At 39.2% G+C, this 12,008-nt stretch overlaps 2 protein-coding genes across 7 annotated transcripts; one reads left to right on the forward strand and one right to left on the reverse strand.

The window, feature by feature from the left end:
• The first annotated feature begins 5,806 nt into the window (after nucleotides 1-5,806).
• LOC114288958 (RING-H2 finger protein ATL60) lies at nucleotides 5,807-7,982 on the forward strand. Its single transcript, XM_028232585.2, has one exon. It carries the CDS (start codon nucleotides 6,701-6,703, stop codon nucleotides 7,610-7,612), a length of 912 nt encoding a protein of 303 aa, XP_028088386.1. The 5' UTR covers nucleotides 5,807-6,700; the 3' UTR covers nucleotides 7,613-7,982.
• Nucleotides 7,983-9,112: 1,130 nt separating this feature from the next.
• On the reverse strand, nucleotides 9,113-11,601 carry LOC114288970 (uncharacterized). Of its 6 annotated transcripts, none has more exons than XM_082908818.1 (4): nucleotides 11,428-11,564; nucleotides 10,640-10,679; nucleotides 10,457-10,540; nucleotides 9,113-9,753 (listed from the first exon to the last, which is right to left on the reverse strand). In XM_082908818.1, exons 2-4 carry the CDS (start codon nucleotides 10,658-10,660, stop codon nucleotides 9,337-9,339), a joined length of 522 nt encoding a protein of 173 aa, XP_082764944.1. In that variant the 5' UTR covers nucleotides 10,661-10,679; nucleotides 11,428-11,564; the 3' UTR covers nucleotides 9,113-9,336. The 6 variants fall into 6 exon arrangements, with proteins under 6 accessions (XP_082764944.1, XP_028088400.2, XP_028088401.2 ...); XM_028232599.2 differs by having other exon boundaries at nucleotides 11,424-11,564; XM_028232600.2 differs by lacking the exon at nucleotides 10,640-10,679 and having other exon boundaries at nucleotides 11,424-11,601.
• Between the last annotated feature and the right edge of the window lie 407 nt (nucleotides 11,602-12,008).

Genomic DNA, 12,008 nt, shown 5'->3' on the forward strand with positions numbered 1-12,008 from the left:
TTGGTGAAGCATGCTTTTGCGAAACATTTCTTCCATTTTTGCTATACATTTCTTCCATTTTTGCTATGCTTCTGTATTTTTACGAAAAAACCAGTAGAACTCATGTGTGTATTAACTATTTTGTAGGAAAATAGTCTTAGATCCAAAATCACCTAGCAACCGGACTAGGATACTATTTGTGTTATGTATGTAGATAGATTCAGAAAATAACCGAACTAGAACTTGTGGGAATATCAGTAGTTTCTTCTGAACCACTCTAGCCGAGATAAGATCACCGAACAAGCTTGCACATACCGAACTAGGTACTTCGGTCTGTAACCGAGCTAAGCCTTTCGGGGCCAGGCCGGCTTTCTTAGCGCCTAAACCGAACTTAGAAAGCCGCCCCTAAGGGCTTGACCGAAGTAACTTTCCTCATACTGCAACCGACTTAAGCGTTGGGACTAAACCAGCTTTCTTAGTTTTTAGACCGAACTCAGAAAGCTGTCCCTAGACATTAAACCGGTCTAAACTGCTCAAAACCGAGCTAACAAACCTTCTGATGGGCCGAGGTAGAACCAGCCCACTGAGCCGAAGTAGGATTTGTATATCTTGCTTATAATTTGTAGCGCGGTCCAACGATCTGTGCTTAACCCCTTTGTTTTCTACCTTGCAGACTTAGGTTGCCCAGGCATTCCTGCGTGTGCTCAACCGAGCTACTGAGCCTAGTTTTTGTACCGAAATAATTTATTCATAAATTATACGACAAATGGGTAAGTATAGATATTTAGTCGAAACCCCTGGTGGCATGGCCGAATTTAGGCAAGATTACCAGATTCCCGATGACGTCCAACTGGTGTTGGCCAAGAAAGATGCTACTCCCTGGGACAATGAAGGCTTCGTCCCTTTTACCCTTCAATCCATAATAGAAACCGGACTACGGTTTCCTGTCCAACCGCTAATCTGCGAATTTCTTAGACAGACTAGGTTATGCCCCACTCAACTGTCCACCAATACATATCGTATTATAATGGGAATAGCCGCACTGAACCACCAAACCGGACTAAATCTTGGCCTAGCCGAAATATTCCATCAGAATTCCATCGGCTCGAAGAATGCTGGGTGGGTCTATTACCTTAGGATTCGCCGCCGCCGAGAGAAGATAATTAAACACACTCCGGACAAAGATCTTAACGATGATGATTTCTTTTGGGTCTCTGGGAACTTTGAGGATTTTCAAGCTCAAATTCCTGGCCGACCTATAAATTGGAAAATGGGAGAGCCTGGTAATTTAACTTCGGTCTTCTTCTCTGCATTTTATTTCGGTTCTTCAGTCCATTGACCGAACTAACACTTCTTTTTTTTGCAGATTTTGCCCACCTCCGTTCTCTATATAGTTATCCCAACCTTGCAATTTTGCGAGCCGCACTACGGTGCCAAGAGAGGAGTTGGGCTAAGCTTCTGAATTTTGAACCGACCTACCGGTACAGCGGTCGACGGAAAGCAAAGGTAACTGATTTTCTTCTCGAGGAAGACCCAGAACCGGACCCAACTTTGCCCGAGATAAGACTTGTCCCACTAACAGCCGAAGAAGAAATGGCAAAGAAAAGCAGAGTTAGGGCACTCCTGACCGCAACAACCAGGGCCGAAGTAACACCAACTACTGAGGTGCAGCCCGCCGTCGTGGCCCTTCCTTCACAACGGCCTTCTTCATCTCGCCCTTCAAAACGCGCCCGATCTACGTCAGCCGAACAGCAACTTGTTGATGAAGTCGAATCCGTCCCCCAAAGTCCTCATCCTGCCCCCCAACTAGAGCAAACTGACCGAGCTCGATCTCCGAAGTGGGCTCCGCCGCTGATCTTCAACGACCGAAACATCAAAGCCACTGACTCGGTCGTGGCTGAAAAAGACCACCAACTGGCCTTTAACCTGGCCAAAAGTGTGTGCCTCCCCAAGGACATGGAGCACCACTTGAAGCAACTGAACACCGAAATGAAATCAATTCGGTCTGCTTCCAAGTCCATGATCTTGGTAAGTAGCTCTGTCTGTTTTTTCTGTCTAAATTTTTCCAACTTTTACTTCGGCTGAGATGAGATTTTTGTTTTGCCAGGCCTTGCAAAAGAACAATGTCACTTATAGGAAAGTCCAAGAACTCCGCAAAATCACAAGGGAGGCGATGGCGGAAGCCGAAGCAAAGGCGGCCGAACTACTACAAGCCGAAAAGAGAATGGCCGAGCTAGAAGCGGAGAACGGCCGTCTTGCCGATCTAGTTAATTCGGCGGAAGCGGAGAAGCAGAAAGCTGCCATCGTTATGAAGGACAAGTATTTGCGGGAGTTGTTGAAGCTTGAGAAGAGAAAGGACGCCGAAATAAGCGAACTGAAAAAGAACATGGAGGCGGTCGAAAAGGAGGGGTACAAGCGGGGTTACAAGGAGGCGGAAGATGCCTACGTCAAACAATGCGACGCCGCCAAGGAGCTCTTCTTCAAGTGCGGCTGGAGGGGGGCTGTGGAGAAGCTCGGTCATGATGAGCAGACCGAGGTCTTCGACCCTCCAGCCTACTTTATACTGAAGTCCCTGGCGGCGTATGCAGACGCCTTGCAGCAGGAGTTTCTGGAGGACTCAGACACTGATGACTCCTCTGCTCCTGAGGACCTTCCGGTTGATAATGTGGACCAGCCAGTTCGGTCGGAGCCCGCTGTGGAAGACTTGACAGTTGATCTTCCCAGGGAAACCGTGATTCCAGCCGAAGTGGCTTTTCCGATTGTGAATGAGCTCCCTTCGGAAACCGGTCTGCGAGTTGATGGTGACGCTGAGTTTGACGCCGAGATAAATGAACTTTTCTCTTAATTTTTTCTTCTCTTTGTAACCGAAGTATGCCCATGTAATGACTTCTTGTTGAATGAAAATTTTACGCAACTCTTATTCCGGTTTTGATGTGTATGCCTGTATTTTGTAATGTCTTCTAATACTCCAAGTGTTATTTCGGTTTTTGGTTGGTTAAACTATACTTACCAGCCAACCACTCCTTAGCCGACATAATTACTTCGGCTGAAGAGTACTAAGTGTTGGTTTAATCCAGCCAACCACTCTTCAGCCTTACACTTACTTCGGCTGAAGAGTAACAAGAGTTCGTTTATTCCAGCCAACCACTCTTTAGTCATGCACTTACTTCGGCTAAGGAGTACAAAGTGTTGGTTTATTCCAGCCAACCACTCTTCAGCCATACACTTACTTCGGCTGAAGAGTAACAAGAGTTGGTTTATTCCAGCCAACCACTCTTCAGCCATACACTTACTTCGGCTGAAGAATAACAAGAGTTGGTTTATTCCAGCCAACCACTCCTTAGTCATGCACTTACTTCGGCTAAGGAGTACAAAGTGTTGGTTTATTCCAGCCAACCACTCTTCAGCCATACACTTACTTCGGCTGAAGAGTAACAAGAGTTGGTTTATTCCAGCCAACCACTCTTCAGCCTTGCACTTACTTCGGCTGAAGAGTAACAAGAGTTGGTTTATTCCAGCCAACCACTCTTCAGCCTTGCACTTACTTCGGCTGAAGAGTATCAAGGGTTGGTTTATTCCAAGAAAGTTTATGTTCTTATTTAATTTTACAAGAGTTGACACTTTGTACTTGAGATGAGACCACGAGATTAGTGTGGTTGATGGAGTATAATATCTAATTTTGAGTTTCATTAGGGCACAATGGCTCTAATTGTTATAGCTTTTAAGAAATTGAAAATTGATAATCAAAAAGTAAAATTTAGAAATATTTTATTTTCAAATTTTTAAAGTTGTTTTTTACTTATAGACTAAGAAGAAAATACACAAAACACTTTGAAACAGATTTTTCAAATTAAAGAAATCGTAAACAGCTTTATAAATCTTACGAAACTACCCAAACTTATCTTAGAAAAATAATAAATCAGTGTACGTTTGAAAAACAATTTAGATTAATGACAATTTTACAAATTTCAATTATTAAAATTATAAACTTTTTCATAAATATGTAATTATTTTGAAAAAATTATAATTGATTTGTAATTTCTCATATTTATGTTCTCTCTTCTTCTTCTTTTTTTTATCCACATAACAATTGTTAAAAAATTTTTAAAAAAAAAAAAAAAAAAACCAACAAACAAACTTTGGACATAATTGAAAGTGAACAATCAAACTTAATTTATTAGGCTTTGTTTGGCGAGTCATGTTTGGGTTAAAATAGTCCCAACAAGAAGAAATAGACTTTTTAACTCAATAAGATAAAACATCACATTTAAATCATAATAATTTTATTTTTTTTCTCACAAAAGTAAAAAAAAAAAATCAAAAGGTCAATCCTTTTTTTGAATGACTAAGGTGCCGTTTGGTAACACTTACGTTTTCTGTTTATATTTATAAAAATTTAAAAAACTCAAATAAAAACTTGTTTGGTAAAATTTTTGATTTATAAATCAGTGGTCTTAGTTTATAAATTTGGCCAAAAAATGAAAACACAAAAAATGTGTTTCCATTTTGAGTTTTCAGTTTTTTTTTTTTTTTTGCCACCCAACACTAGCCACCACCTGCCACAATTTTCCACCACCGTCCTCCGCCACCACCACCCACCCCCCACCACCACCTGCCACCACCACTCGCCACCACCCACTCGCCACCACCATCCACCCCTCGCCGCCGCCGCCACCACCACCACCACCTACCACCCACCTGTCATCCACCCGCTACCACCCACCACCCGCCACTACCATCCACCGCCCGCCACCACCACCCGCCATCTACTTGCCACCACCACTCACCACCTACCCGCCATCCACCTGTCACCACCTACCACTACTACCACCACCACCCACTCGCTACCACCTACCACTCGCCACCGTCACCCACCCACCCACCCACCACCACCACCACCACTCGCCACCACCCACCACTACCCGGCACCTACCACCACCACCCACCACCCGCCGCCGCCGCCACCACCACCACCCACTTGCTACCACCCATCACTCGCCACCGTCACCCACCCACCCATCACCCATCCGCCACCACCCACCACCCACCTACCACCACCACCCACCACCCGCCACAACCACCCACTCACTACCACCCACCACCGTCACCCACCCACCACCACTACCCGCTACCACCACCCGCCATCCACCTGCCACCCGCCACCACCACCACCACCACCACCTGCCACCTACCCACCACCTGCCACCTACCCACCCATCCACCACCACCACCCACCCGCCACCACCAGCTACCCACCACCCACCGTCATCACTTTCCACCACTGTCTTCCGCCGCCACTTGCTATTTCTTACTCTTTTTATATTTTTAAATTTTTTTAAACATTTTGTCATTTACCAAACGCGTTTGCAGTTTATGTTTTTCTAAAAATAAACAAAAAATAAACAAAAACCAATTTATAAAATTTTTGTAAATATAAACTGAAAACGTAAACGTTACCAAACACACCCTAAAAAATCTATTCCAAATAATTTTTTTTTGCTTCTAAATTAAAATAATCAAAAAAAAATTAAAAAATTAACTCACATCTCAAACGAAGGTTTAATTTTCAAGTAAGATCAAACGAATTTGATGACAATAACCTCCAATTGTGAATTTTTATTCCTACTTCTTTGGGCTATTTTGGAAAGATAGTTGTAATTAACTTTTTGATTAAAAGTCATAAGCCTGTTTTTTTGTAAGAGAAAAAGTGAGTTATAATCTGAAAAATAGATTATAACTCATTTTCCAGAAGGGCCTTTATTTCAATTTAAAAAAACAAACAAATAAAAGAATATATTCATATAATTTCCAATTTTCCCTTCAAAGTTTGTGTACCCATTGCTATAGCAGTCAAAGTGAGCATCCACTCGGTAGAAAGAAACAGCATTCGGGACACCCCTCCAATCATCACCTCCATCCCAACCTCCTTCACACACACATGACAGATGATAATTGGAAGAAAAGGAAAAAAAAGAAAAAAATTGGTCAATAAGAGAGAAAGGGAATCAAAGGGAACGGGAGGTAAAGGGGGTTTGAAACATTTTTGAGAAAGAAAAAGGCAACGAAGTCCACGGCCTCATCCTTGAACTCTTCTTCGTCTTTCTCACTCACCACTACTCCAAAGTCTCTTCCTTTTCTTCAATTTTCTCTCTCTTTCTTGTCACTTTCATTCTTTAGATTCTTTAGACCCAAACATTGTCCAATTCTCTCTCTCTTTACATCTTTTACTATTTTTAAAGGCCTTTGATTTCTCTCTTCACATCTCCAAATCCAATTTCACACTGTCTCTAACAAGCTTCCAAGCTTAGATTGAGAAATCCCTACTGGCTTTTTCCTTCAACCCCTGGATTTTCTTGGAAAATCAAGAAAGCTCGGAATTTCACAGTCTCTGACAAGCTCTGTCAATCCCTTCTGTGACTGTCTTGTAACTTTCATTCTCTAGACCCAAACATTGTTTCCAAATCCAATTTCAACTGGGTTTTGCCTGAAACCCCGGAATTTTCTCGGAAAATCTCAAGCTCAAAATTTCAGTCACAAGCTGTGTCAATCCCATCTCTGACTTTCTTGTGACTTTCATTCTTTAGACCCAGATCTCTGTCTCATTGAATCTCCAAATCCAATTTCACACTCTCTAACAAGCTTAGATTGAAATTTCCCAACTGGGTTTTCCCTGAACCCCAGAAATTTTTTCGGAAATCAAGAAAGAAAATCTCAGCTCGAGATGGGAGACTCATTGGGGTTAAACAAGACATTGAATGACTCAGGTGGAATTGAGCTCACAGGGAAAATCTTCATGGTGGTAGGTATAGTATTCCTCTTCTTCGTCGTAGTCTTCTCTCTCTTTCTCCACCTCTACGCCAAATGGTTTTGGTACAACCGCGAAGAAGAACCCACCACCACCACCACCTCCGCCTCCACCACACGGCGGCGCCGCCGCTTCAACTTCGCCCCCGGCCACCTCGAATTGTCCAATCCCACCACCGCCCTCCGCCGCGGTCTCGATCCAGAGGTTCTCAAAACCATTCCCGTAGTGATCGTCGATTCCAAAGACTTCAAAGATGGATTGGAATGTGCTGTTTGTCTCTCCGACCTTGTCTCCGGCGAGAAAGCTCGGTTGTTACCGAAATGCAATCATGGGTTTCATGTAGATTGCATTGATATGTGGTTTCAATCTCATTCGACTTGTCCATTGTGTCGAAACCCAGTTTCGAACTCGACCCAATTGTCCCCTGAATTAACCCTAGAGACTATTCTCAATTCGCCGAGAACAGAGAGCTCTGCTTTTGGGGTTTATTCAGCTGAAACCCCCAATTTCCCAACAAATGTGTTGTTTTGGGGGAATCAGAGTCAGGTTAACACTTTGGGGTCTTGTTTGGAAGAAGATCATCCATGTCCTGCTTCTTCTCAATCCCATTCTTCTTCGTCCTCTTCGTCATCGTCTTCATCGACTGGTAATAAACCGGATGGGATGTTGGTGATTGACATACCTATGCAGACTGGCGAAGATGAAGAAGTGAAATCTCCGGTGACAACGCGATTGAGGTCATTGAAGAGGCTTTTGAGCAGGGATAGAAGGGTGAATCCTTTTAGTACGAGTGTTGATGCAGAGCAAGTGCACAGAGGACAATGCTAGGAGCAATGAATCAATGGATTTTGATGTGAAATTTCACTATAGAAGCTTGGCATCTTGTTGATTGGATTGGAGGTTTGATGTGGAGAAGAATTGGACATCCACATTTTCATCTCCAATGTTGTTTGGTTGTTAAGAAAGATGGTTTAGAGTCAGTTCTTACTTTATTTATGCATTTGTATAAGTCATGAATTGAAAACCAGCTTCACAATTGATTGGGAAGAGAGGTATACTGTACAAAATTGAAACATTGTAGGCTTCTCTGTTTGAGAGGTTGGATCAATTAATCCATCTTTCCCTTCAGAAGATGTTATGGAAGTTGTGCATCTTCTTTTCTTTGTTTGATTTATTTTAAGGATGGAAATTTTCAACATATGGCACGTATCGTACATGCATTTGATGGATATTTTGTGTATAGACTTTGGTTTTTCTCACTTTCATGAGCTTGGTTAATAGAATTATAACTTGTTAAGACTGTTTGCGTGGTGGAAAAACTTGAAAACATATGCATTCAGACCGAAAAATTTAAGATTCCCATATGCCTTCTAAATATATCCAAAAAAATTTCTCGCTACACACATCATTGTGAAAGTAAGACATGACTCGACCTTAGAGAAAAGAACATAGGAACAGACACATTCTTAGGGTGAAAATGACTCTAATTAAATAGCTTGATTGTAGATAGCAAAGACTGCTTTGATTCGAATGATTCAATGCTGGCAAATTCAACAGTTAAATGAAAACAGATATGCTTCATCAGACTTTAAAAGTGTGTGTTTGAGACATTGTTATTGATTCATCTTTGCTTGTGTTGTGAGAAAAGAGAAGAGAACAAAGGACTTGAAAAAGGAACTTGGAATCTTTAGTCCTGTGGTGGGATATAGTGACCCTTTTGTTCAGCTAGAAACCTTTCTTTTTCTTTCTGTCAACTTTGATAACAATATCACAGGGCACTAGCAAACGATTTTTGTAGGCAAATGCACTCCAAGCCAAGGAGTTGGAAGTTATAAGTGAAAGGGAAACTACACTTTTCATCTGCAAATTTGCATCTAAATTTTACTTTCATTCTGTGTCTTTTAATTGTAACAATTAGGTTCTCAGACTTAAATCGATGTTTCAATGCGGTGATTCTATGGCCCTATTGTTTGAATTGTCAAACTAAAATTTGGGTGAAAAATAAAGGTTGAAAAGTATTTTATTTAACAGAGAAATTATTTTCTTTAATGTCCCTAAAATGTGCTTACATGTCCCTCTTGTGAGCACTTTATGTCCAAATTTTTAATGGTATGTGGCAAGAGGGTGAAACATGAGAATTTTATTGTTATAATTATAAAATTGAGGTACCAAAATGACTTTTTGTCCAAATTTTTAATGGTAAGTGGTGAGAGCGCCACATTAAAACATGAGAATTTTATTGTTATAATTATAAAATTGAAGGACCAAAATGAAATTTGAGTGAAAGTTTGAGGGTAAAAGTGTAATTTACCCTAAGCAAAATGAAAATAAAAAGCTCAAGAAGTCCTTATATTGATAATTCTATAACTAACCCAAAAAATGCTATAATTAATTAAGCATTTCAATTTAGTTTGCTAATTTTCAAGCCATTCATATCCATCATAGCCGGTATTCAAATTTTACCACATTTTTTTAACTCTCCACTTGACAATTTCATCAAGATTCTTCAAGATGGAAACAGAATTGCCAATTTGCAATCCCCTAGTTCTTCACTATGTTACCAAATAAACAGGTCCATAGGATTGAACACCATGAGGGTCATCAAGCTTGTCAAGACACATATAGGGTATCTCATTCTCCACTGTCTTTGCTGGCTGGAAGAGACTAGTGAGGGGCCCAGATGTTGGACGCCGGGGCTTGCAGCTTGCTCCACCTCCAACTCCACTTCCATATATCAGACCAGAGGAAGAAGAAATACGACCACACTTTGGTTGAGAAATTTGAAAACTAGTTTGAGGTTCAACTGTGAAATTGCTCTTCTTGTCGGTTTTCCACCATGAAAAGATGAACTTTTTCCATGATTTCTTGTTCTTTTGCGCTTCATCTAGTTGTCTCTTTTGATCTTCTTGATATTGTGGCCCAACCTGAAAATTCTCTTTGCTTGCGTGCTTTCTTGCTTCTTCCAAGAACTAATCAAAAAGGCAAACCAAGAATTGATGACAATGTGAAACTATCACAAAAGTACTAATACTTTTTTTTATTTTTAACATGATAATTTAGATAGCCAACATGAAAAATTCAAATCCACATTGCTTATGTTATGAAGATGACAGGCAAAATATTGTGATAATGTTGAAAAAATTGATGACTGTGGAGCCATCACAATAAGTGCTTGTTTTAATTTTTTTTATATACATGATAATTTAGACAGCCAACATGAAGAATTGAAAATCCACATTGCTTATGTAGATCATCTTCCAAAATACTGTGATAATGTTGAAAAGAACATATTAGTTGGGGAATTTGTATTTTGCAAGATGATCATTTGACAAAATAATAATAGTAATAACAACTACAAATTCAACAATGACAATAAGATAGAAAACGAGATAGTTTGATCCTATGAAAGTGATTAGATGTGCTCTCTTGATGAAGAATCGACCTGAGCACACTCTCTTCAACAAAGGGCTAGAGCCACACACAAAAAAATAAGCCAATTTTACTATGAATACAAAAAATAATCACAGAATCAAACACAAAATACACACGAATAGATAGTATTTTACATGATTTATTAGTGGATTTGACAAATTTTATCCGTTCATATACATTTTGTGTCCAATTCTGTAATCGGTTAGACAAAAGAAGAAAAAGCAATAAGAGTTTGTCTACCTGTGAAAAATCCAGCTGGGGATCAAAACCATAATCCCCACCGTCATATCCGGGGTATATCGGAGAAGACTTTTTCATCTTATTCTGCAAAACACCAAAAACCCAATAAAAAACATGTATCAAAACAAAGATTTGAAAAGGAAAGGAAAAGAAAGGGAAAAAGATATGAAAACTTATTATCACATTTGATGCATCAAAATCCATATTTTTCCCAGAAAAAGACCTGAAAATCAATGGCTCAATTCAAGAAACTGCAAGACTGAAGAAGATGAAATGGAACTCAACAGTTTTCTCCTACCAGCTATATCAAGCTTTAAAAAGAAGTTACAGTACTAAAAGCAATAGCATAAGAATCAGATCTTCCAATCAGTTATTTCCTTGTTTCACTCTCCTTTCATTTACTTTATTTTATAGCTTTCCTATTTATATGTTGAAGAGATGAGTATTTACCAATTCTATGCCATTTTTAAACAAATCTTTCATATGCGAGCTGTTTTGAACTTATTTTCAAATTCAAGTAGTTTTATGACTTCGTTTTTTCAAAATACTGCCTAATGTAAAAAATTTCCAAGTCACGAGTTCAAACAACAATTTGAGTTTGAAAAATAAATTCAAAATAACACGGGTTTGGTTTAAAAAAAAAAAACTCATTGAAAAGGTGATTAAATCCCCTAGGACTGGTGTACAGAGGTTCATAGAAACTAATAAATGAATGGGTATTTTGCATAGAAAAGGACAGAGTCTATTGAATGGAAAGGTAGACAATGTAAAAATGAAGATATGCCCAAAATAAGCACAAATCCAAAACCATGGCAACAAAACAAGAAACAAGTAACATCACTTTATCAAAAGGAAAAGACAGAGAAGTTTAATCAAAAAATGTTTTCAACAAACTCAATTCGAAATAAAATAAAATAAAAATAATAATAAAAATGGGCTATATAATATAATGTGTGAAAAATGTTACCCACTATAGCTAGTGAACTTGTCCAGAAAACGAACAACCCTTTTCTTGCTTTGGCTTTTGGTGATCTTCTTTTGTAAAGAACTGTAAATGTAGGAAAAGGTGCAAGTGTTGAGAGAGAGAGAGAGAAAGAAGGGTGCTCAAAACTCAAAGATGGAATAAATAAGGTGACTTGTATGATAAATAAATAAATAGGAGTAATGAAGATTCAACTAATTAGTTTATTCTTTAATGTAAAATAAAAAAAAATACCAATGGCGTAATATATGCCGCATATCATGGAGCTTCTCACATGGGTATAGAGTCAATAAAATTGTGAATCTCATTCCCATGTAAAATATTTGATCATTTATTTGGTAGAAAATTTGATATAAAAAAAATTATGCCAGAGACTCTAAATAAATTACTAAAATTTTTTTGTTCGCATACTTTCTTTTTTCTTTTTTTTTTCTAGATACATTTATATACTATTTTAGAGCTTGTTTGGCATTGGTTAATATAATCAATTTTTTTGTGTTGAGATTTTTTTAGCCTCGGTTTTTGTTTTGGAGTTTTTTTTAACTTTTATGAGAGAAAAAGTATAATAAT

The sequence above is a fragment of the Camellia sinensis genome, chromosome 15 (assembly GCF_055761805.1).
Source record: "Camellia sinensis isolate YWXY chromosome 15, ASM5576180v1, whole genome shotgun sequence".
Lineage (NCBI taxonomy): Eukaryota > Viridiplantae > Streptophyta > Magnoliopsida > Ericales > Theaceae > Camellia > Camellia sinensis.